Raw genomic sequence first — 23083 nt, forward strand, 5'->3', positions numbered from 1 at the left:
ACGATCGGGAAGGTTGTAAAAACGTCGTCATTTTACTAGCATCGAGGGTAAATACGCGTGAGAAGGTAATAAATGTCATGCAGCTTCATGGTTCTCGTTATTTCGTCAGCCTCAATACAGCCTGCGATTCCTTCGGTATAAAGGATGAATCAGCACTAGAGTGTACTAGAATGGGGGAGTGGGTCCACTGAAGGCTCCACGCTGAGGCGTTTTTTTCGGAAAATCCAGGTGGCGCTACCATCGCCTTCACCTGAAGACTTAGCCGTGGTTGCCATGGTTACAAGTCCCCTTTGCCACGCGGTTCGCGACGGGTGGGTAGTCTGATAGTTCGCGCGGTTCGCGTGCTGCTCGCGCGTCTGGCGCAGTCTCGCAGCGTTGTTGCTTCGTTCGTGCGTGCGTGGCCGTGAACGGCGTCGCACCGTGCTTCCGCGCCAGTTCAACAAAATCTAAATGTTTATATTGCGAAACGCCCTGCTCGTATAGGTAGTCACGCACGCAAGTACCGTGATTTCCACGGTAATTGTTTACAATCAAGAGCGTAAGTTGAATTTGGCTTTTGCGAAAACGTACGCATCGAAAGTGTAATATGAGCATTAACTGCGATGCTTTTAAAAATGTCAATATAACTGGGATATATAAGTAAGTTTGCGTTTGGTGCAAATTTAGACTCACGGCAGCAAATTGAATATGATGCAAGACTAAAGTTACCAGCTGTTATCACGAGAATTAAAGCTAAAGTATGCGAACCCTTCTGCAAATTTGCAGCTATTCGTTAGGGACGCGTGATATTATTGAAAAACTGAACCAGTCCTGTTGCGATTACGTGAGGGTGTTGGCAAAGGAAGTTTAGTCACATCGGACGGCAACTGTGCTATTCGTAGGAAATGACTTATAGGGCGGACGCACGTCCGTCGCGGTGGTTTTATGATGAGTTTTTGTTCGGCATCTAGTGCTGGTATACGTTGTAGGTATTAATGAAATATGTTATATTTTACCTTTTCTCTTCGTGCCTGCGGTACGTGTCCATGCAAACATTTGCTCGAAACATGAACGTGTTTTCACCTATAGATAGGAAGTCTGAAAGACACCAATAAAGAAGTGATATGCGCAAAATATTTTATTTTAAATTGACTGCGCAAGCTTTTCGCATAAATATAAAAAACAAAATAAATATCATCGAAAGACTTCGACACCGTCGCTCAAGGAACGTCAGGCTCTATGTTGTCCTGCTAAGCTTTAAGTGTTTTGCTCTCGCTCGTTTCGAAGCGTTTTCCCTGTTCATTCCCTTCACTAAGAAGTGAAGGCGAGTGAGCACGTAGAACGAAACGAGCTTTGTGCTCACTGCATCTTTGTGGTCTGGACAGCCGACCGCTTTCGAGTTCAGAAAATTAGTTTTCACCAATGAAAGGATGTCAGAGATGCTATCTGTGTGCAACATGGAAACACTGAAACATTCAGTAAACAAGTTTTCAAGTGAGGCAATGAAATCATACAGCTGTCGTGAGGGGTACAGAAGTCCACCCCAGTCGCATTGCTCCGTGAATTGCGAAGGGAGCTGTTCAGCAACCGCGACAGCTTTCTCAAACAGAAGCACTTCTTTGCATTGTACGCATGCCAACTTCAATACACACTTTCTGGCCACGTACCCTGCTGTGTAGTAAATGAGTCTCGAGTCACTCTTCTCCAAAGTCACATCGATGTGGTCAGCAAACTTTTCTGGCATCGTGGCAATCGTGCTTTCGACCTCGCCAAGTTTTCCCTGTGATATAAGATCATCAATTTTTTTGTGCGTGACCTTTAGACCCTGTCTGTCATGCACAGTGACAAGAGCGTTTATCATGTCAGGGTTTGCGTTTGCGCTGTCCACACTGTGCGCCAAGTTATAAAAGGACAAGCAGTTGACGGTTATTAGAAACTCATCCGGAGAGGGGTGCGCGTTGCAGCCACTTGACTGGCGAACGATGCCGAAGAAATGTTCCACGGGATCGGTGCTAAGTCGAGATGTCATGAGATATTTGAATCCAACGCTCTCTGTCAGGTACTTCAGCAATGAAAGGGTATTTGCTATAGTGACCCTAAAACCTATGGCAGTGGACTCGCTGAGAAAGTGCCGCTTGTTGTCACTGAATGATTCCCAGTCATTCAGGAAGTCCAGAAAATTGGACAGGAATGCCACGTCTGTAGAAGCTGGTCTCAGCGCTTCGGCCCGAAACCTGGAAGTCATCACGGTGATCAGTCGTTGGATCTTCCTGCAAAATAAACAAAAAGAATGTATGTCAGAAGAGCGCTCATCATGCGTTTGAGATGTTTACGATTACACTTAATTCATTTGGAACGTAGGCGCAACTCACGAGAAGAACAGCTGAGTTGCCTCGATGCTGCCACACCTTCTCTCGATGTCCTCCTTGTAGAAGGCCAGGCCCCGTAGGACATATGGACCGAATAGTTGGAAGGCGAAAGGGGTTCTCATCTTCTCAAATGAGTTTGGTTCCAGATGCGTCTCGGTCAAATTGGGCATAACTTTCAGTGTCCTAACACTTCTGTCTAGAAGGTACGCCTCCCGAACCGGATGCACAGACACCTAGAAATATAGGTTGAGGTAATGCAATGTATGCAAAAAACACAATCTTTGTAAAATGTCAACCATGAATCTATACGTACCAATCCGTCTGGTGTTGCAAAGCCTTTCTGGAGAAGACCATTCCTGAGGCATTTTAGCAGATGCGGGAAATCGGAGATAAAGTGCAATTTCCTCATCTCGTCGACAGGATGCTGTATGGCGCCATTTATTTTCTTCGATGACGCCGACACCCCCGCTAGCTTCCACATTTTTCGATTCCAGGGGGCTCCGTCACAAGTGATGTGGTCGACGAACAAGCCCGCCTGTTCCACGAGGATGGTAGCTTCCATGAGAATTTTCAATAAAATGTCTCCTCTCACATTTCCTTTTGTCGCAAAAACGCCCACAATTTGGCTCCATTTTCCAGCGAAAGGCACAAACATGATGACCATGCCGTGATCACATTGCTGGTACTTGTCTTCGGGCTTCGTAAATTCTCCAAGGTCCACGAAGCCTTGAATCTGGCCAGACGCCGTCACATTGAAATGTTCTGACAATTTCATTTCGTCCACCAATAGTCCGCCGTGTCTTTCGAGGTCTGACATGCTCGCGGTTTTTTTCTTTAGAGTGTTCATTACTGCTTGATTAAAACCGAAGGCCGACTCGTATGACCTCAAGTATCTTTTCAAAGTAGTGTTGCTGGGCATCATGAGAATTTCGTTCTTTCTGATGTGCTGATAAAGCCGGGGACTCTTTAGTTTCATGAGTAAACACTCGAGGATCCACTCCTGATTGTAGCGCATGCCCTGCTTGCTGGTTTGTTTGGCAGCTTGAAAGCAAGCGCGAACACTTGCCTGCTGCTTTCGCGGTAGTGACGATATTTTATCCTCTAGTATTTTATCCGCGACATTCGCATTGTTTGCCCTCATCTCTTCGAGACGACCAGCAATGTCCAACAGCCTTGTCGCCATCCGCTTGTTTCTCTGACTCAGGACCCGCAGTTTGGTGGAGACTGAGTTTCTTCGCTCTTTTCGTTTTAGGTAGCTTTTTCTGGTGAGTATTACTTTCCTCACGTACTTGCATGAAATGCATGAAGAACCTGGAAGTATACGAGAAAAAAATTATGAAGAGCTTCCAGTTTTTTACCATGCATGTTTGAAACGCAATTTATGCACTTTCACTTTCTGTAGGCAAACTATTCTTTCGTAAATGTTAATGAGTACTACAAAAATTAGGGGCCACACAAATGTTCTAGCATTAAACAGGTTACTGATTGATTAATTGTACAATTACAAGTGACGTCTCAATAAACGTTTGCCGCACTCACCTTGTTGTTTAACCGCTCCTTTGCACGTGACACTGAAGACAAGGCCGTCGGAATGAGAGATTTGCTGCTCCAGTTTCTTCGTAAGAACGTCATAGGTGAAGTCCTTCGCCCTACCTGCTCCTCTGCAAGGGTGAAGAGATTCTGCGCAGTCCAGGACTTGTTTGGCATCTTCAAGGTTATAGGCGACCTTTTCGGAGATCAGCGTCTTCCGAACATATGTCCGACAAATCACTTCACTCCGGTCGGTACCGTAATTCATGAGCACAGTCTTTTCGATGCTTACGAGTTCACGACTTAGGGAGGCCGAAACATAAGCAATTCCGTCATAATGACGAAACTTGTGCATTGCCCAGTGGTCGTTTGGCCGGACAACGTCTTCAAGTTCAAATGCGTTGTCGCTTTGCCTCGCACTTTCGCAATCTTCAAATCTCAGTTGCGGCTCAACTGATTGCAGCGCAGTTCTTTTTGACGGCTGGTCTTCACAGGTTGGTGGTGAAGCCGCTCTCTTCTTCGTTGACTGCTCCGGTGTGGGCTGCTCGTCAGGACACTTCAGGAGATGAGGTATAATTATGGGTACAGCATCACTGCGAAGTTCCGGCTTTCCCCGCTCTATATATACTTCTCGGCCTTCGATAATATGTACATATTGCCTTAGTATGTATTTTTGCTCGAAGTGCAGCTCGCAAATGGCATCGGTGACTTGCAAGGGCCGATCAGCGCGGTTGAGATTCTGGTCCCATAGCCGGCGTCTTTCTTCGTCTTGAGGTACTCCAAAGAGTGAGAGCTTGGGCTGGTTTTTAACTCTGCTGTATCCGGTTTGGCAGCCTACGACACAACAGTAATTTCTACGCCTAGACGTGCTCATCCTCTAATCTTTTGAAGCAGCTTGGAACGCTCCGTTATGCAACCAGCAGACACATATCTGCGCACGCAAACGTGCCGTCTGCCGCGTATTCTTTGTCCAGACGGCTTTGCTCAAAGGGAAATACAAACCTACGCGTTCACGAAAAAAAGCATACATTTTATTTCATGTCACTTGTTTTTGTCTCTAATAATGTGTAAAAAAAGAACCAGGAGACAAATTGTGAAAACAGCGCACGAACGACGGTGCATCGAACAGACGACGGCGCGTCGAGCAGACGACAACATCGAGCGCTCAGCGTCCCCGCCAGCGCGTCGTGCGGCCCGAACCGCCGCACGACTCGCACGCTCCCGCCGAAACTGACGTCACTTCAGGAGAAGGCTACTGCAGCGCCACCAAATTTTCCGCCGTTTTTGCTTCACCCGCACCGCTTGCCGCCGGCCACAGTGGACCCACTCCCCCATTCTAGTACACTCTATCAGCACCGTAGTGCCGCCATCTTCTGTCGATAGCTCAGTTGGTAGAGCGGTTGACTGTAGAGGTTACGACTGCGGACATCCATAGGTGTTTGTAGAGCGGTGGACTGTAGAGGTTACAACTGCGGACATCCATAGGTCGCTGGTTCAAATCCGGCTCGACGGAGCAAGCATTTTGTTCTATTGCTTATGTTTTGATTAGTGATTTATTGCCACAAGTACAGCACCATAATGTATGAAGTGAATTAGAACATGTCATACGCGTCACAAAGTGTGCTGGCACCTAAAGTTTATATTCGAGATGATTCAGAAGGTAGCAGAAACGTCACCATCTTACTAGCATCGGGAGTAAATACGCGTGAGTGGGTAAGTAAATGTCATGCAGCTTCATGGTTCTCGTTATATCGTCAGCCTTTATACTGCCGGCGATTCCTTCGGCAGGATGGATGAATCAGCGGCGTAGTTCCGCCATCTGCCGTCGATAGCTCAGTTGGTAAAGCGGTGGACTGTATAGGTTTTAACTGCGTACATCCATAGGTCGCTAGTTCGAATCCGGCTCGACGGAGGTAGCTTTTTTGTGTTATTCTTTATGTTTCATTTAGTGATTTATTGCCACATGTGCACCACCATAATGTATAAAGTGAATTAGAACATGTCATACGCGTCACAAAGTGTGCTGGCACCCAAAGTTTATATGCGAGACGATTGGAAAGGTTGTAGAAACGTCGTCATTTTACTAGCATCGGGGGTAAATACGCGTGAGAAAGTAATTAAATGTCATGCAGCTTCATGGTTCTCGTTATTTCGTCAGCCTCAATACTGCCTGCGATCCCTTCGGAATAGACGATGAATCAGCGCCTTGGTACCGTCATCTTCCGTCGATAGCTCAGTTGGTAGAGCGGTGGACTGTAGAGGTTCCAACTGCGGACATCCATAGGTCGCTGGCTCGAATCCGGCTCGACGGAGCAAGCTTTTTTTATTCTTTATGTTTTAATTAGTGATTTATTGCCACATGTGCAGCACCATAATGTACAAAGTGAATTAGAACATGTCATACGCGTCACAAAGTGCGCTGGCACCAAAAGTTTATATGCGAGACAATTGGGAAGGTTGCAGAAACGTCGCCTTTTTACTAGCATTGGGGCTAAATACGCGTGAGTGGGTAAGTAAATGTCATGCAGCTTCATGGTTCTCGTTATTTCGTCAGCCTCTATACAGCCTGCGATTCCTTCGGTATAAAGGATGAATCAGCACCGTAGTACCGCTATCTTCCGTTGATAGCCTCTCGAAGACGACGTTCTGGACGGACGCGTTTTTCATGTTCTCCGCTTCGAAGGATTTATCGGCCATGGGCCGAGGTGCTGCTCAGGCTTCAGCCAGCGGCAATGACTACCGTGTTGTACTTCCTCGCCTTCCCACCGGTAAGCTTGTTGTGGACTCTGTTTTTCTACATGCGGACTTAGCTGGTCGCCCCTACCGGGCTCAAGATTTTAGAGATGCTCTTCGGGACATCATTGACTTGAAGGAAATAAGCTCCATAGGTCAATTTCAAATGTCTCATGTTTGGATGGTCACATGCAAGTCAACGCTGAACAAAACAAAGTTGGTCACAAGCGGCGAATTTTTCGTCAAAAGTCGTCGATGCCGCGTTATAGACCCGGAGCCCACGGAAGTGAAGCTGAAGCTTATGTGGCTTCCTGAGCGCTTGGAGGACGCTTATGTGTGCGAGGCACTGCAAGCTTTTGGGAAGGTCAAGACAATATCACAAGAAAGCTGGAAAGTAGCGGACATGGAACAAATGCGGACGCTAAATAGGGATGTTGTTTTGTCCCTTGCTGATGGAGTTCGCATTGCGGATATTCCTCATATTCTTGTTGTCTGCGGAGTGCAAAGCCTCGTCCTGATACCTGGCCGCCCACCACTTTGCCTTCGGTGCAGTAAGGTTGGACACATCCGTCGAAACTGCAGGACCCCTCGCTGTGACAACTGTCGACGCTTCGGTCATTCGGCTGAAGATTGTGTTATGACATACGCCAACAAGCTGCGACAGCACACAAAACAGCCAGATCATAACCCACAAGAGCATAATATGGATGCCACCGAGGTTCTGGACGCAGCGGGAGACACTCCGTCAATGTCATATGCTGCAGGCTCTACCACAAGGAATCCAGAAGAGGAAAGAAAGTCATTCGCTGTTGACACAGTTGAAACTTCTGCGTGCAAAGAGCCAAGCGAATCATGCAAGCAGCATATCCAAAACGACTCCACACAACCCATAGCACAAGTGGAAGTTCTTATGAAGAGTGCTGTTGCGCTGACCCATAAAGATGCCGAAGAACCACCAGTACAAGATAGAGACTCTGGGCTGGATGCCACAGAAAGTTCAACACCTGCTTGCGCTGCAGCTCCGCAGCAGCTTTTTCATCATGGTGCAGTGTCGGAGGATGATATGCAGATCTCTACGGATACAGCAATACTGAAACGTCGCGCATCCTCCAGCTCGGATTCAAGCAAAGGGAGTGACCCAGCGTCAGTGACTAGGGAGTCACGCCGTCGCCGAAAGTCCATGCCAAAGGGGAAGTGTCGCCGATCCCAATCTAGGAGGCCTGCTGGGGGCTCACGGGAAGCCTCAGCGCCAACTCTTGGGACTGATCAAGAGGGACAATAAGCGAATTAGAAGGTAGTCACCATGGCGCAGTCTGAGCGACTCATATTTGCCACCTTGAACGTACGCGGCCTTAGGTCTTCGCAGAAACAGGCACAGCTCCGTAGACTTCTCAATCGGAAGCGTCTTGACTTTGTCGCCATCCAAGAGACAAAGATCGAGAGCGAGGAAGAGACCGAGAAGGCCCTGCGACCTTTTCTGTCTCAGTTTAATGTGTGTGTCTCACATGCTAAAGGTTTATCTGCGGGCTGTTGGTTGTTTCTGAGAAAAAGCCTACCTTGTTCAGCATTCTGCACTAGTGTTGATGAAGAGGGCAGGTATATATGCTGTGATTTTTTGTTGCAAGGAGTGCCATGGAGAATTATCAATCTATATGCGTTTAATGATGTTCCGAAACGACTTGAGTTATTTGAAAAAGTGCGTAATTTAATTGACGTGGACAGATGCACGGTACTTATGGGAGATTTCAACTGCGTATGTGAAGCTATTGATCGTTATAATTCGTCTGGAAAAAGAGACAGGAGTGGTGAGCTTTTATCCGGTATTGTAGATAATGCAGGACTAACTGACATCGGGGTCTCGAATCGGGCAACAGCATATACAAGAGTACAAGGCAGCTCTCATGCTCGCCTTGACCGGATTCACGTGTCCTCATCACTCCTATCTCGTAAAATTTCCTGCAGCACCGAAGCTGTATCATTCTCAGACCATTGTATTGTCATAGCGCAAATTGGTGAAAATCGTCACAAACAATTCCGTCCCCAGTGGGCCCTTTGGAAAATGAATGCGAAGCTCCTCTGTGATCAGGAATTCATGAATCGCGTCCAGATGGCATTGAGGCAATCTTTTTCGATTGGTTTTCATATCTTCCCTGCTTGGGAGCTTTTTAAACAAGAAGTTCGTGCTATAGCTTTAGAAATTCGGGCTGTTAAGTCTTTCTATAGAAAGAATGATGAAAAGATACTTGTTAAAAGTCTTTGCAATCCTTATGAGATGGAATGCGAAATGCCGGGAAAGTACATCAAAGATATTGAGAATATTAAGTGCCAACTACAGAGATATGATGCTGCTCGCTACCAAGGGGCAGCGCACTCTAAATTCTGAGCAACCGACGCGCCAAGCTTTACTTGATGAGCAACGCCATGCGATTTCTAAAGTTATTCCAGACTTGTACTTTAACGATGTGCTCATAAAAGATAACGGAGACATTACTTTGGCGTTCGCAACGTACTATAACATCTTGTTTAGCTCTTCCTCTGATGATCTTGACGCTCACCTCAAGGCTAGTTTTGTTTCTCTTGTGAACCCCTTGAAGGACGATGATTGTGCAGTCATTAATGGGCCCATTACTATACAGGAAATCGAGCAAGCAATCGACAAGTTGCCTTTATTGAAAACACCTGGGCCTGATGGCATCTCAGGCGAATTTTACAAAGCTTTCAAGAAAACGCTTGCTCCTATATTGCTGAATATTTTTCAGATGAGTTATGACATGGATACACTCCCACAATCTTTTTGCAAAAGTCACACTGTGTTAATACCGAAAACAACTGACAAGGAAAAACTTCGCTTCGTCGAGGGCTACAGACCAATATCGCTGTCAAATGTGGACTACAAAATTTTCGCAAAAGTATTAGCAAATAGGTTGCAATTTGCTATGTCGATCCTCATTGGGTCTCATCAGACATGTGGGATTAGAGGTCGATCCATACAAACCAATATACATGTCGCTCGAACAGTGCTTCAATACTGTCATGGTTCTCAAAAACATCTTGCAATGCTACAGGTAGACTTTGCAAAAGCTTTTGATCGTGTTCGTCATTCCTTCCTTTTTTCTCTTCTCGAACAAGCTAATGTTGGCAAAGTTGTTCTTTAAGGCGTTAAATTATGCTATAATGAATGCTCAACTCGTCTGATAGTTAATGGTCAACTCTCTAAGCCAGTATCTATTCGCTCTTCTGTAAAACAGGGATGCCCGATGTCACCTCTTTTATTTGCACTTTATCTAGAACCACTGTGCTTAAGCATAATACAGTCGAGTTGCATTCGTGGCTTTAGAATATTAGGCAGTGAGGTTAAAGTATTGGCTTATGCAGACGATGTCGCATTCTTTTGCACAGATAAACCAAGTGTCGAAAATGTGGTATATACTATTGAAAAGTTCGGCGTAGAATCAGGAGCTCGTTTAAATGCCTCTAAAAGTTTAGGACTGTGGTTTGGCTTGTGGGGTAGCACACCGAACCACTTTGCAGGAATTAATTGGACAAGAACTTCTCCAACATACCTCGGTGTACCATTGCATGCATATAGATTCAGTGCGCTTTACTGGAAGGAACGCGTCCCTAAGCTTGAACGACAGGCCCAGACATTTGTGCCATATCGACTTTCGATATTTGGGAGAGCTGAAGCTTGCAATACTTTCTTAGCAACAAAACTTTACTATGTATTGCAACTTATTCATTGCGCAAGATTCTATATACAACGCTTTCATCGAATTTTCGCTACTTTCATATGGTCTTCGACTTTTGAGCCCATGCATCGTGATAATATATTCAAGCCAGTTAGTGAGGGTGGGTTAGGACTAAAACACCTTTATCTATGGCAAATAGTGTCCCGATTCTTCTTTTTTTCGAGACAATTCCCATCCTGTAATCCGTTCCTTCTTGCAGGTTACACTCGTTCATTGCTTACCAGATTTATTTGTTTCATCCAACTTTTCCGAACGCCCATGCTTGTGGGGATTCATGCAGGAGGTTTACCTCGCAGTTCAGTTCCTTAAAGCTCGCTTCTCTGTAGAATACCTGTACACAGTATCGCGCAAGGCGCTGTATAAGGACCTGCTGAGTACACTCTTCCCACCTCCATTGTACCGTTCACTCTACGCCAATCTTCCAGGTCACGATGTGTTGAAGCGAGTGCGCAAAATGTACATTCCACCGAATTCAAAAACATTCTTCTATAAACTCCACTCTGAAACATTGGCGGTAAACACATGGTTAGAAAGAAAAGGTATTTTCATTCCGTCTGTTAACTGCCGTCTATGTGATGTGCCGGAAACAATTGAACATTGCTTTGTTAGCTGCAAAAATGCCATACTGTTTTGGAATGTTCTTCAGCGAGCACTGAAAAAACGTTTTGTCATTAATTCTCACACAATACGTTATCTTCTGCCAGCAGCGCTTGATGAAGTACCATATTATATTTTTTTCCTCATGGGTATGCACAGCTTGTGGAAGACACGAATGCAAGACCGCAATGTAGAGCCCACCACCTCTTCAAGCGCACACTTCATTCAAATGGCTATCCACCTGAAAAACATTTACGACGAGCTAGACTTTAGACCGGACTGGTACTCCGTCTTAGAGAACTGTTTGACCTCACCCCTTTTTTGTTTGTATAACGCAATGTGAAGAACTCTTCATGTGAAGAAATCGCGCTGTGTTAGGCATTTAGTGTTTATGAGTAACACTTGAACGCTTACTGTCGCGATTTGATTGTACTTTTGTTCACTTGATTTTGTCTGATTGCCCAAATACTTTAATAAATACCATGGTAAAAAAAATCTTCCGTCGATAGCTCAGTTGGTAGAGCGGTGGACTGTAGAGGTTCCAACTGCGGACATCCATAGGTCGCTGGTTCGAATCCGGCTTGACGGGGCAACCTTTTTTATTCTTTATGTTTTAATTAGTGATTTATTGCCACATGTGCAGCACCATAATATACAAAGTGAATTAGAACATGTCATACGCGACGCAAAGTGTGCTGGCACCCAAAGTTTATATGCGAGGCGATTGGGAAGGTTGCAGAAACGTCGCCATTTTACTTGCATCGGGGGTAAATACGCGTGAGTGGGTAACAAAATGTCATGCATCTTCATGGTTCTCGTTATTTCGTCAGCCTCTATACTGCCTACGATTCCTTCGGCATAAAGGACGAATCAGCACCGTAGTACCACCATCACCATCTTCCGTCGATAGCTCAGTTGGTAGAGCGGTGGACTGTAGAGGTTACAACTGCGGACATCCATAGGTCGCTGGTTCAAATCCGGTTTGACGGAGCAAGCTTTTTGTTGTATTCTTTATGTTTTAATTAGTGATTTATTGCCACAAGTGCAGCACCATAATGTATGAACTTAATTAGAACATGATGATGATGATATATGGTGTTTTTTGGCGCAAGGGCCATTTGATGGCCAAAGAGCGCAAGTTCATGGGATAAGGAATGTGGACAATGATTGTGATTAGCGGCTGTATAAGGGCTATAAAATTCCTTGCGGTAAGGCGGGTAAAAACATACAAGTAATAAAATTATGACCATGCCGTGAAAGGTGTGTGTGGTGCGAATAGATGACAAAAGTTGGTGATAATGAAAACTATGGTGGACATGTATGGCATTAGCACAAGTGCCTCACTCGATCGTACCCTTGCGTCCAAGGGCCGTGAGGCAAGTGCTTTGTTGTGTAGCCATCGCAGCGAAGACCTCTCTGGAGAGGTCGTGCTACGGAATGCGCGGGTATATGATATGAAAATTATGAATTTCTTTTAAAAACGCTAACAATTATTTATAACTAAAAAGCGGTTCCCTACCAACGAACATGGCAGGGTGTAAAGGTATATGTTGTCGGTAGGGTAACGGAAAATGCTGTTTTCTTAGAGATTCCAAGTGTTTGCACTGAATTAACATGTGAAGGACTGTTAATGCTTCACCACATCTGTCACTAAATGGTGGATCGCCACCGGACAAAAGATATGTGTGTGTCGTGTATGTGTGTCTTATCCTGAGTCTCGTTAGTATTACCTCTGTATGGCGCGATTTTGATACTGGCAGCCAATGACCAAGGTGTGGCTTAATAATGTGTAGTTTGTTTTGTGTGTGTGTATCCCACTTGCTCTGCCAGTATACCCTGAGGTTTCGCTTGAGAGTCGGCATAAGATCAAGGGCCGGGATTGATATGGGTGCAGGGGCGGTGCTTTTGTGGACGGATGCAGGGAGCTGATCCGCCCTCACGTTGCCTTGAATCTCTCGGTGCCCTGGCACCCAGCACACTACAACATGTTGGTTGAGTGTGTAGAGTGTGCATAAAATGGAGTAAAGTGAGACGAGGACCGTTTTTTTGTTTTTTAAGACTGTGCAGAGCCGTTACCACACTGAGGGAGTCTGTATAAATTACTGCTTTTTGTATTTGTAATTGTTTGATGTGTTTAGCTGCCACAAGTATCGCGTAAGCTTCCGCAGTGAAGATACTTGTGCCTGGATGTAGAGGGCCTGCATCCGAAAAGGATGGGCCGACAGCAGCGTAGGACACAGAGGAGTTGGATTTGGAGGCATCTGTAAAGAACTCAGGACGTGTGTATTTGTGTTGAAGTTCCAGGAAATATGTTCGGATAAGGGCAATAGGCGCATGTTTTGTAACTTCTAGAAAAGACACATCGCAGTCTATAGTCTGCCATTGCCACGGTGGCGGATATGCTACAGGAGCCAATAAACTGTGTTCAAGTGAGACTCCAGTTTTCTCTGCTAGACTTTTCAGGCGAACTGAGAAGGGCTGCCTCATCGAAGGCCTGTTTTGAAACAGAATTGAGCTCGACAAATCATTAATAGTAGAGTATGAGGGGTGCTTTTTACCTGCTTTCACCTTAAGGAAATAAACAAAGGACATGTAAGTTCTCTGCAGATGAAGCGACCACTCATTTGACTCAACATAAAGGCTTTCTACGGGGGTGGTGCGAAAAGCACCCGTAGAAAGGCAGATGCCCAAATGGTGCACGGGGTCCAGCATCTTCAAAGCACTTTGAGTTGCAGGCTGATAAACAACGGCCCCATAATCTAAGCGGGTGCGAATGAGGCTTCGATACAGATTCATGAGGCAATGCCTATCACTACCCCAAGTAGTACGTGACAACACTTTTATAACATTCATGGCTTTTAAACATTTTGTTTTTAAATACTTGATGTGCGGTACGAAGGTCAACTTGTTGTCCAAGATTAAGCCTAAGAATTTATGCTCGGCTTTGACGGACAGACGTTGGCCGTTCAGTCGAATGTCAGGTTCCGAGTGCTTGCCTCTCTTTCGAGAGAACAAGGCCCACGTGCTTTTTTGTGGGTTAAGTCGAAATCCGTTTTCATCTGCCCATTTGGAGACCTTGTTTAAAACCAGCTGAACCTGCCGCTCACACATTGCCAAGTTGCATGACTTGAAGCCAAGCTGAACGTCGTCGACATATGTACAATAGAACATATTGCGGGGGATGGACAAGTGCAAAGAATTCATTTTGATAATAAAAAGTGTGCAACTAAACACACCACCTTGTGGCACGCCTGTTTCCTGGACCAATGTTTGGGAGAGAACACTGCCCACTCGGACACGCAATGTCCGGTTTGACAGGTAACTTTCGATTATATGAAACATTCTTCTGCGCACACCGAGGTGGGACAGGTCTCTTAGAATTCGAAAACGCCATGTTGTATCATAAGTCTTTTCGATATCGAGGAACACAGAGAGAAAATATTATTTATGGACGAAGGCGTCTCTGATCTGTGCCTCGATACGAACAATGTGGTCTGTGGTGGAGCTACTTTCTCGAAACCCGCACTGAAACGGGTCGAGCAAATTGTTTGTTTCAAGGATATGTACAAGTCGGCAGTTTATCATTTTTTTTTCGAAGACTTTGCACAAGCAGCTTGTAATTTCAATAGGCCTATAACTTGAAGCTAAAAAAGGGTCCTTGCCCTCTTTCAAAATGGGAATAATAATAGCCTGTTTCCAGGAGGTAGGGATAGTGCCAGAAAACCAGATAGCATTGTACAAACAAAGTAAGGTTTTTCGTGTTTCGGCTAGTAGGTTTTTTAACATTTCATACACCACACGGTCAGAACCTGGGGCAGAAGTACTGCACGAGTTTAGAGATGTTCGGAGCTCAGCTAGACTGAAAGCTTGGTTATATGCCTTGTATCTGGTGGATTTATGTTCGAGTTTCTGCTTTTCTATTCTTGTTCTGTATTTTTGGAAAGTGTCAGTATAGTGGGACGAGCTGGATAACCGTTCAAAGTGTGCACCGAGGAAGTTTGCCTGATCTTCCAAGGTATCACCCTGAGTGTTTACGAGTGGAAGTGTGTGTACTTGTTTTCCTGCTATCCTACCGACCATGTTTCAGACTTTAGCCTCCTGTGTGTATGATTTGATCCCTGACAAAAACTTCTGCCAGCTTTCTCTTTTGGCCTGCCGACGCGTTCTCCTGCCTTCAGACTTTATTTTCTTGAAGGTGTCAAGAATTTCGGCTGTCGGTGAGTTCCGAAGCAACCTCCATGCCTTATTCTGCTCCTTTCGCGCATTACGACACTCAGTGTTCCACCATGGGACGTGTCGCTTGCCGGGCTGTCCAGATGTTTGTGGGATGCATTTGGCTGCTGCGTTAATAAGGAGAGCTGTGAAATACTGCACAGCTTCATCTATGCTTAGCCCACATATGTCAGTCCAACATAACTGAGCATTGTTATGAAACTGTTCCCAGTCGGCTTTGTGTATAAGCCATTTGGGAACTCGTGGAGGACATTCGTTTGATGTTTGTGTACTGAAAACAACAGGAGTTGGTCACTTACGTAGGGATTATTTAGAACTTTTCATTGGAGTAATGGTACAAGTGAAGGAGATGCGATGCTGAGATCTATGGAAGAGTAGGTTTTGTTGGCAAGGTTATAATATGTTGCCTCTTTTCTACTCAACAGACAGGCACCGGAGGAAAAAGGAACTGTTCAATGAGACGACCTCGTGCATCGCAGCGAGAATCACCCCATAGACTGCTATGAGCATTCAGGTCACCAAGGACCAGATAAGGTTCGGGTAGTTGATCTATTAAGGACTCGAATTCTAGTTTTCCAAGGCGGTGGTGTGGGTGTATGTACAGAGAGCAGATGGTGACGAGCTTGTTGAAAAGAACTGCCACTGCCTCTAGTGTTGTTTTCAGTGGTAAATGTGTGCATGCTACTTTTTGATTAACAATTCTTTATTTTTTATTCATCAGATACCCCGCAGCACCTGAAGGCGTTATAGCAGGGGGGTTACATCAATAAATGACGTACATCTCCGTTCACAATAAATGACGTACATCTCCGTTCATAATGGCTACACCACCGGATGATGCCGCAGCATCATCTCTGTCCTTTCGGAAGAGAACATACCGACGCGAAAAATTCCTGTTTTTAGATTTTAAATGACTTTCCTGTACACACAGCACTTTCGGCAAATGTTTGCAAAAGAGCTCTTGAACATCATCGAGGTTTCTAAGCAGTCCTCTGACGTTCCAATGTATTATTTGTGTTGCCATATTGGAGGTAACATAGTGCTGTGTGTAAGGAAAAATGGGTGTGTCTGCCTCTTAAGCTAAGCGTTAAGACTCAAAGAACAGGGCCGTCGCTGGGCCCCGTTATTGGCTTTTTATTTCATTTGGCGCGCTCCAGGGAGCTACGCCGATCTTTCGGCACCAGGGGTACCGTGGTGTCCATTGCCTCCTCAGAGGCACTGCGTGCCCGCATTTGCGAGCTGATGTTTTGGGCTTGGGACCTCGCCTGGTGAGACGAGGCCTTCATATCGGCTGACCCTGGGGTCTCCTTCACCTCGGGGGGCGGAACCTTCGGTCCTCTTGGGCTAGAGGTCGAAGGAACCTCCTTTGGTGCTGGGATACCCTGGCCGCTGCAAGAGCTTGGAGCGGCCGTGGTTGTCGCCGTGGGGACGAGTGGCAGGGCAGCCTTGGCTGTTTCCGCCGTGGGTGGGGGCATTGGCGACCGCCTAGACACACTGTGCCTTGCATGGGCAGTTGCCGCAAGCCGTTGTAGTGCTGCCCCCTGTTGCACTACATCGGCGAACGATGGTTTGTTTGTGAAAAGACCAGATACTTGTTGACGGGCTTCTCGGAAAGTAATGTTTTGTGTGATTTTGATTGTAACAATTCCTTTTTCCTTTTTCCATGTTGGACGGGTTCGGGAGTATGCGGGATGGGCACCATCGCAGTTTGCGCAGTAGGCCCCATCCTCCACCTTACACTCGTCTGTAGCGTGTCCTGTGGTGGCACACTTTCCGTAGCTGAGTTGGCCGCGGCAACTCTGAGAGCCGTGATCAAAACGCTGGCATTTGAAGCAACGTCATGGGTTGGAAATGTAGGGTCTCACATTCAACTTCAAGTATCCTGTTTCGAGATGTTCAGGCAGGACACTGGTGCAAAATGTCACAATTATGTGTTTTGTTGGGATTTCCTTCTTATCACGCCTAATTTTGATTCTTTGTACTTGTGTCACCTGCTGGTCCTTCCAGCCCTCGAGGAGCTAACCTTCAGTCAGGTCAAGCAAGTCTTGATCAGATACAACGCCTCGGGAAGTGTTGAGTGAGCGGTGTGGTGTAATTGAGATAGGTATGTTTCCAAACGATTCTAGTTTTGAGAGGTTTTCATACTGGCTCTGACTTTTTACCTCGAGGAGGAGATCCCCACTGGCCATTCTTGTAGCCTGGTAACCTGGTCCAGGTGTAGTGGTGAGGCATTTGGAAACAACGAAAGGCGAAATAGTTCTGGCGTTCTTTTCAGCGGTTTCACAATGGATTACATGGTAGCGGGGAAAGGTTTATTTCGGTTTGCTGAAATAATTGAAAAAGTCTTCGGTGCACCCTCTCTTTGAGAGAGGACGATCGTGCAATGAAGGGAGAGAAGAAAAAGCCATAAACTAAATATGAGTTCGGCAGCCGTGCCAGCCGCCCACCATGGAGCCCAACGCGGGGACGTGACCAGTCCTAAATTTATATGAGGCATGTCAACGTCAGCTGTACACAGCCGCTATAACCAAATATATTGTGCCCAAGACAGAGCACATACACAAGGTTAACCCTTGCCGCCAGGAAAAATCGGAAGTAAATGGAAGAGAGAAGAAGACAGGATAGATTTAAAGACGAGAAAATACTAAGATATAGAGAGAGAGAGAGAGAAATAGGAAAAAGCGACTACCGATTTCCCCTGGGTGGGTCAGCCCAGGGGTGCCGTCTACGTGAAGCCGGGGCCAAAGCGGTGTGTTGCCTCTGCCGGGGGCCTTAAAGGTCCAATCACCCAGCAGTGGCTCAACCCCCAGGATCCCATTTTCCCCGGACACGGCAAAGCCACGCACGGCTAGGCGTGGGAGGGAGCCGAAACGCCCCCGTTAGCTCGGGTCCGTGGTGTCGCTACACACACAACGCCTACTTGCGCAGGCACCCCTGCGGGGATTAGAACATGTCATACGCGTCACAAAGTGTGCTGGCACCCAAAGTTTATATGCGAGATGATTGGGAAGGTTGCAGAAACGTCGCCATTTTACAAGCATCGGGGGTAAATACGCGTGAGTGGGTAGTTAAATGTCATGCAGCTTCATGGTTCTCGTTATTTCGTCAGCCTCAATACAGCCTGCGATTCCTTCGGTATAAAGGATGAATCAGCACCGTAGTACCGCCATTTTCCGTCGATAGCTCAGTTGGTAGAGTGGTGGACTGTAGAGGTTCCAACTGCGGACATCCATAGGTCGCTGGTTTGAATCCGGCTCGACGGAGCAAGCTTTCTTGTGTTATTCTTTATGTTTTATTTAGTAATTTATTGTCACATGTGCAGCACCATATTGTACAAAGTGAATTAGAACATGTCATACGCGTCACAAAGTGTGCTGGCACCCAAAGTTTATATTCGAGACGATTGGGAAGGTTGTAGAAACGTCGCCATTTTACTAGCATCGGGGGTAAATACGCGTGAGAAGGTAATTAAATGTCATGCACCTTCATGGTTCTCGTTATTTCGTCAGCCTCAATACTGCCTGCGATCCCTTCGGCATAAAGGATGAATCAGCGACGTAGTACTGCCATCTTTCGTGGATAGCTCAGTTGGTATAGCGGTGGACTGTAGAGGTTTCAACTGCGCACATCCATAGGTCGCTGGTTCGAATCCGGCTCGACGGAGCAAGCTTTTATTGTATTCTTTATGTTTTAATTGGTGATTTATTGTCACATGTGCAGCACCATAATGTACAAAGTGAATTAGAACATGTCATACACGACACAAAGTGTGCTGGCACCCAAAGTTTATATGCGAGACGATTGGGAAGGTTTCAGAAACGTCGCCGTTTTACTAGCATCAGGGGTAAATACGCGTGAGTGGGTAACAAAATGTCATGCAGCTTCATGGTTCTCGTTATTTCGCCACCCTTTACACTGCCTGCGATTCCTTTGGCATAAAGAATGAATCAGCGCCATAGTACCCTCATCTTCCATCGATAGCTCAGTTGGTAGAGCGGTGGACTGTTGAGGTTCCAACTGCGGACATCCATAGGTCGCTGGTTCAAATACGGCTTGACAGAGGAAGCTATTTATTGCATTCTCCATGTTTAAATTATCAATTTATGGTCATATGAGCAGCACCATATTGTAAAAACAGAATTACAACGTGTCGTACACGACACAAAGTGTGCTGGCACCTAACGTTCATATGCATGACGATCGGGAAGGTTGGAAAAACGTCGCCACTTTACTAGTGTCGGGGGTAAATGCGTGTGACTGGGTAATTAATCGTCCGGCAGTTTCGCAGTTGTAACTATTTTGTCAGCATTACTACTGGCTGCAATTTCCTCGGCATAAAATAAGAAGCAGCGCCCCAGCACACCCCCCCCCCTCTTCCGTCGATAGCTCATTCTGCTTTCAGCCACGGTACTGAACGAACGCTTGATGCAGGGCTCCGTCGGAGCGGCTACAGTGGCCCTCCGGGACCACGGTAACAGGTTAACTGAAGAGTACCAAGTAATTCTGCCTCATCTGCCAACTGGATGTTGTTGCGACTCCGGGTCCTGCGGGTCTCAGTTTGGTAGCGGGCCCCCGTCCTAGGACCCATCGTCGAACAAGTCAGATGAGGCGCTCGTAAAACCGACAATTTATTTACATGATTAGTAACTGAGAGTTAGAAAAGAGGTGATCACGTGATCAGAACTGTACATGAGAACTGTTGACCTGTAGAGCCTCAAATACACGAAAGTCTTCGGCTTATATAGCGCCTCGACGCCAACCCTGGGCACATTGTCCGCAGCTTCCGCCAACAGGGCGCTCCATGGTCTAGATGCTCCACCCACGAAGGAGAGGAAAGACACCACACAATGCATGTGCCCAAATATGGTTGCCCAAATATGGTTGCCAAATATGGTTGCCCAAAACACGATGCCCAAATATGGTTGCCAGAGCTCTGCACCAACGTTTTCGCACACGGCACCAAATTTCGCGCATGTCCAATGATTTTGGTTTCCAAGATTCTTCTGGCAGCTGGGTGTGGTTCGAAAAACCGGCTGCCAATACACGTGTCAAACTCACGTCACCAAGTTTCACGCACGCCCGACGACATTGGCCTCCAAGATTTTTCAGGAAGCTGGGTGAGGTTCGAAAAACCGGCTGCCAGTACACGTGTCAAATTTGCTTGACTGTTTGGGTAGGACAATGTCGTGGTGGGCCCGAATATCGTCAAAATATGCCATCCCATTCAGCTGATCCTATGGAGAAGGGGGAAAGGAGGAGTGGTCGACTAATCCCTTGTCGTGGAGGCGAGCTCCCACAAGGGCTGCAGCACATAGTGCATTATCCTTTTCTTCACCCCCACATTCCATTCCTGGTTGTTTGCTAGCAGCTGTGGCTTAGCTGCGAATATCCTCATTTGCCTGGAAAGCTTTGCATAGAGTTGAGCTCACAATGGCCTTTCTTGGCTCGTGTGCCTTCCTTGCGCAGACCGGTCCTGGCCCCTTTTCACGTTTTGCTGACAGGAAACCAACCAGTCTTGACCGCACACCCTCGCTTGCAATGCGTCGAAATAGTTTCGTCTCTTTCACAAAGGCCGAAAATCTTTAATATTGATGACGGTCGCAACAAAGCGTTGTCTTACAGTGTTTTTGCATGGAGACGTTCGACCGAGACCCTATAGGGTTGAAGACTTCAGAGACGCGTTGCGTCCCATTGGACAGCTATCAGACGTCATTGCACTCGGAGCGTACAAGATTAATCACGTCTGGGCGGTTACACTGAACGGAGAAGACACGACGAAGAAACTGCTGTCTTTCAAGGAACTATAGGTGAAGGGATACCGGTGTCTCATCGTCGGTCCCAAGATCGGCAGATAAAACTGCGGCTGCATTGGCTGGTTCACAGAGAAGCCGATGAGGATGTGCGGATGGTGTTCGCGGCCTTCGGCGATGTGGTCGAAGTGAATCGAGAACGCTGGAGAGTCGACGGCGTCAGTGACAAAGGGTTGACGACCAAAACTGTGCTACTCAATTTTAAAAGATGGAGTAATGGTGTAGGACCTTTCACACGAAGTACGCGTTGCAGGAGAATAGGCTCTAGTTGCGGCGCCGGGTCGACCTATATATATGCAATGCTTGCGGTGCAAAGGGACCGGTCATGTACGGCGGGACTGCAGGGTGCCATGGTGGTCAAATTGTCGGTGATTCGGGCATCGAGATGCCCAGTGCATCCGGTCATACGCAGTGGTTACGAGCGCTGCAACGAACGGTGAGATCGGAGAGCAGACCATGGTCGCCGCTGAGGCTGAGGACGCGGCTCCAGAGGCAGGAGACGCGGCTAGGTCTCTGGATGAGTGAGTGAGTGAAACAACTTTATTGACGATCCGGAATAAAGGGGGAAGGGGTAGGGGGATTAAAGCGAGACACTAGCGTACTCGGACGTCCCAGAGCAGCAACCTACTCGCGTCAAACCCGTGGGGGCGCCGCTTTCGGCCACTGGCGTTCCAGGATGCTAAGCACGTGCTGGATTACGTCTCTTTGATTGTCTGGCTCTCAGCTGATGATTTTGCTGCTTATGGCAGTTGGCATTACTTCTTGGTTACCCGGCGCTGGTGCACAGTCCCAGAGGAGGTGTCTCTGGGTGGCTCGCGCTTTCTTGCAGTGTTGGCATACATCAGTAGTGTAAACCTCCGGGCAAACGTGCTTTGCCCAGACGGGGGTCCATATGGCTTGTACTTGCAACTGCCGTAGTGTAGCTGCTTCTCTGCGTTGTAGGTCTCGATGAGGCGGTGGGTAGAGGCGTCTGCTCGTTCTGTACCACTGCAGAACGTCGTCGTAGGTTGTGATAAAATACTCTCCGTCTTCGGCATCAGGTCGTTGCGGCTCCGAGGAATGCGTTGACAGAGACCCGCGGCTAGTTAGCGCGTGTGCCTCCGTATCTGCCTCCTCGTTGCGGTTCGGGCCCACGTCCAGCTCCCCGTCGTGCGCAGGGAACCACTTGACGGTAATGTTGGTTTTCGGTCTTGCTATAGTTGAACATACTCTTGCAGTGGTTCCATGGACGTTGTTTGTAGCAAAGTTGACTATTGCCGTCTTAGAGTCGCTGAGGACCGTGCGGCAATCCGGGATCGCTAGTGCCAGTGCGATTGCAAACTCTTCGGCTTGAGTGGGCGGCTTGCACCGTATGCTTCCCGACGTTGTGAGTACTCCAGTGTATGCTGCGATGACTGCTGCTGCGTACGTGCTTGGCCGGTGGGGACACTTTGCCACGTCCACGTAGTACGCGCGCGGATCGTTGGCGTGACCTTTTGTGAGGGCCGTGGCTCTCGCCGCTCTTCTTTCTTGGTGTACTTGTGGATGCATGTGCTTCGGTAAGAGTGGAACCCTCAGTCCTTGGAAAACGTCCCGGGGTAGCTGCTTTGGTACCTCCGGAATCGTCGCTGGCGCGTTGATTCCGATGCGTTGTAGTGTCGTTCTTCCCGTCCTGGTCTGGGACAGGTGGTGATACTGCGCCGTTCGCTGGGCTTCTGCGATTTCTTCCAGCGGGTTGTGAACGCCCAACGCGAGCATGCGTTCCGTGTTGGTGTGAAAGTATAGGCCCAGGGCCGTCTTGTACGCCTTTCTGATCATCGCGTCAATCTTGATCTTCTCCGCCGCTTTCCAATTGTGGAACGACGCTACGAAAGAGATGTGGCTGACTGCAAACGACTGGGTGAGTCGTAGTAGACTGTCTTCTCGCATGTCCTGGTACCGCGTGGCCACCTTCTTGAGTAGGCGGCTGGCTAGCGAGAGCTTTGCGTGGAGCTTCTGTGCCGTCACGTTCTTGTGGTTCAAGTTCTGGAGGTGCAGCCCCAAAATTCTGAGCGTCGGCACGTGCGGTATCGGCGTTTCGTCTTGGGTTACCACGTTGATGTTC

General features: G+C 47.3%; 1 protein-coding gene and 7 non-coding genes across 8 annotated transcripts; all 8 read left to right on the top strand.

The window, feature by feature from the left end:
• Positions 1 to 4985: 4985 nt before the first annotated feature.
• LOC119160951 (uncharacterized) lies at positions 4986 to 11570 on the top strand. Its single transcript, XM_075889817.1, has one exon. The coding sequence runs from the start codon at positions 6544 to 6546 to the stop codon at positions 7891 to 7893; it is 1350 nt and encodes a 449-aa protein (XP_075745932.1). The 5' UTR covers positions 4986 to 6543; the 3' UTR covers positions 7894 to 11570.
• Positions 5252 to 5391, top strand: TRNAY-GUA (transfer RNA tyrosine (anticodon GUA)). The gene is made up of 2 exons: positions 5252 to 5288; positions 5356 to 5391. It is a non-coding gene; the product is annotated as a tRNA-Tyr (tRNA).
• Positions 5701 to 5790, top strand: TRNAY-GUA (transfer RNA tyrosine (anticodon GUA)). Its single transcript is given in 2 exon segments — positions 5701 to 5737; positions 5755 to 5790. It is a non-coding gene; the product is annotated as a tRNA-Tyr (tRNA).
• TRNAY-GUA (transfer RNA tyrosine (anticodon GUA)) lies at positions 6101 to 6190 on the top strand. The gene is given in 2 exon segments: positions 6101 to 6137; positions 6155 to 6190. It is a non-coding gene; the product is annotated as a tRNA-Tyr (tRNA).
• On the top strand, positions 11457 to 11546 carry TRNAY-GUA (transfer RNA tyrosine (anticodon GUA)). Its single transcript is given in 2 exon segments — positions 11457 to 11493; positions 11511 to 11546. It is a non-coding gene; the product is annotated as a tRNA-Tyr (tRNA).
• Positions 11571 to 11857: 287 nt separating the features above from the next.
• TRNAY-GUA (transfer RNA tyrosine (anticodon GUA)) lies at positions 11858 to 11947 on the top strand. Its single transcript is given in 2 exon segments — positions 11858 to 11894; positions 11912 to 11947. It is a non-coding gene; the product is annotated as a tRNA-Tyr (tRNA).
• A 6416-nt stretch (positions 11948 to 18363) lies between these two features.
• Positions 18364 to 18453, top strand: TRNAY-GUA (transfer RNA tyrosine (anticodon GUA)). The gene is given in 2 exon segments: positions 18364 to 18400; positions 18418 to 18453. It is a non-coding gene; the product is annotated as a tRNA-Tyr (tRNA).
• Positions 18454 to 18763: 310 nt separating this feature from the next.
• On the top strand, positions 18764 to 18853 carry TRNAY-GUA (transfer RNA tyrosine (anticodon GUA)). The gene is given in 2 exon segments: positions 18764 to 18800; positions 18818 to 18853. It is a non-coding gene; the product is annotated as a tRNA-Tyr (tRNA).
• Positions 18854 to 23083: the final 4230 nt, after the last annotated feature.

This window comes from Rhipicephalus microplus, chromosome 3 (assembly GCF_043290135.1).
Source record: "Rhipicephalus microplus isolate Deutch F79 chromosome 3, USDA_Rmic, whole genome shotgun sequence".
Lineage (NCBI taxonomy): Eukaryota > Metazoa > Arthropoda > Arachnida > Ixodida > Ixodidae > Rhipicephalus > Rhipicephalus microplus.

What these genes read in the sequence shown, in the direction of transcription:
- LOC119160951 (XM_075889817.1), top strand. Translation starts at nt 6,544, where the DNA reads ATGTTCTCCGCTTCGAAGGATTTATCGGCCATGGGCCGAGGTGCTGCT.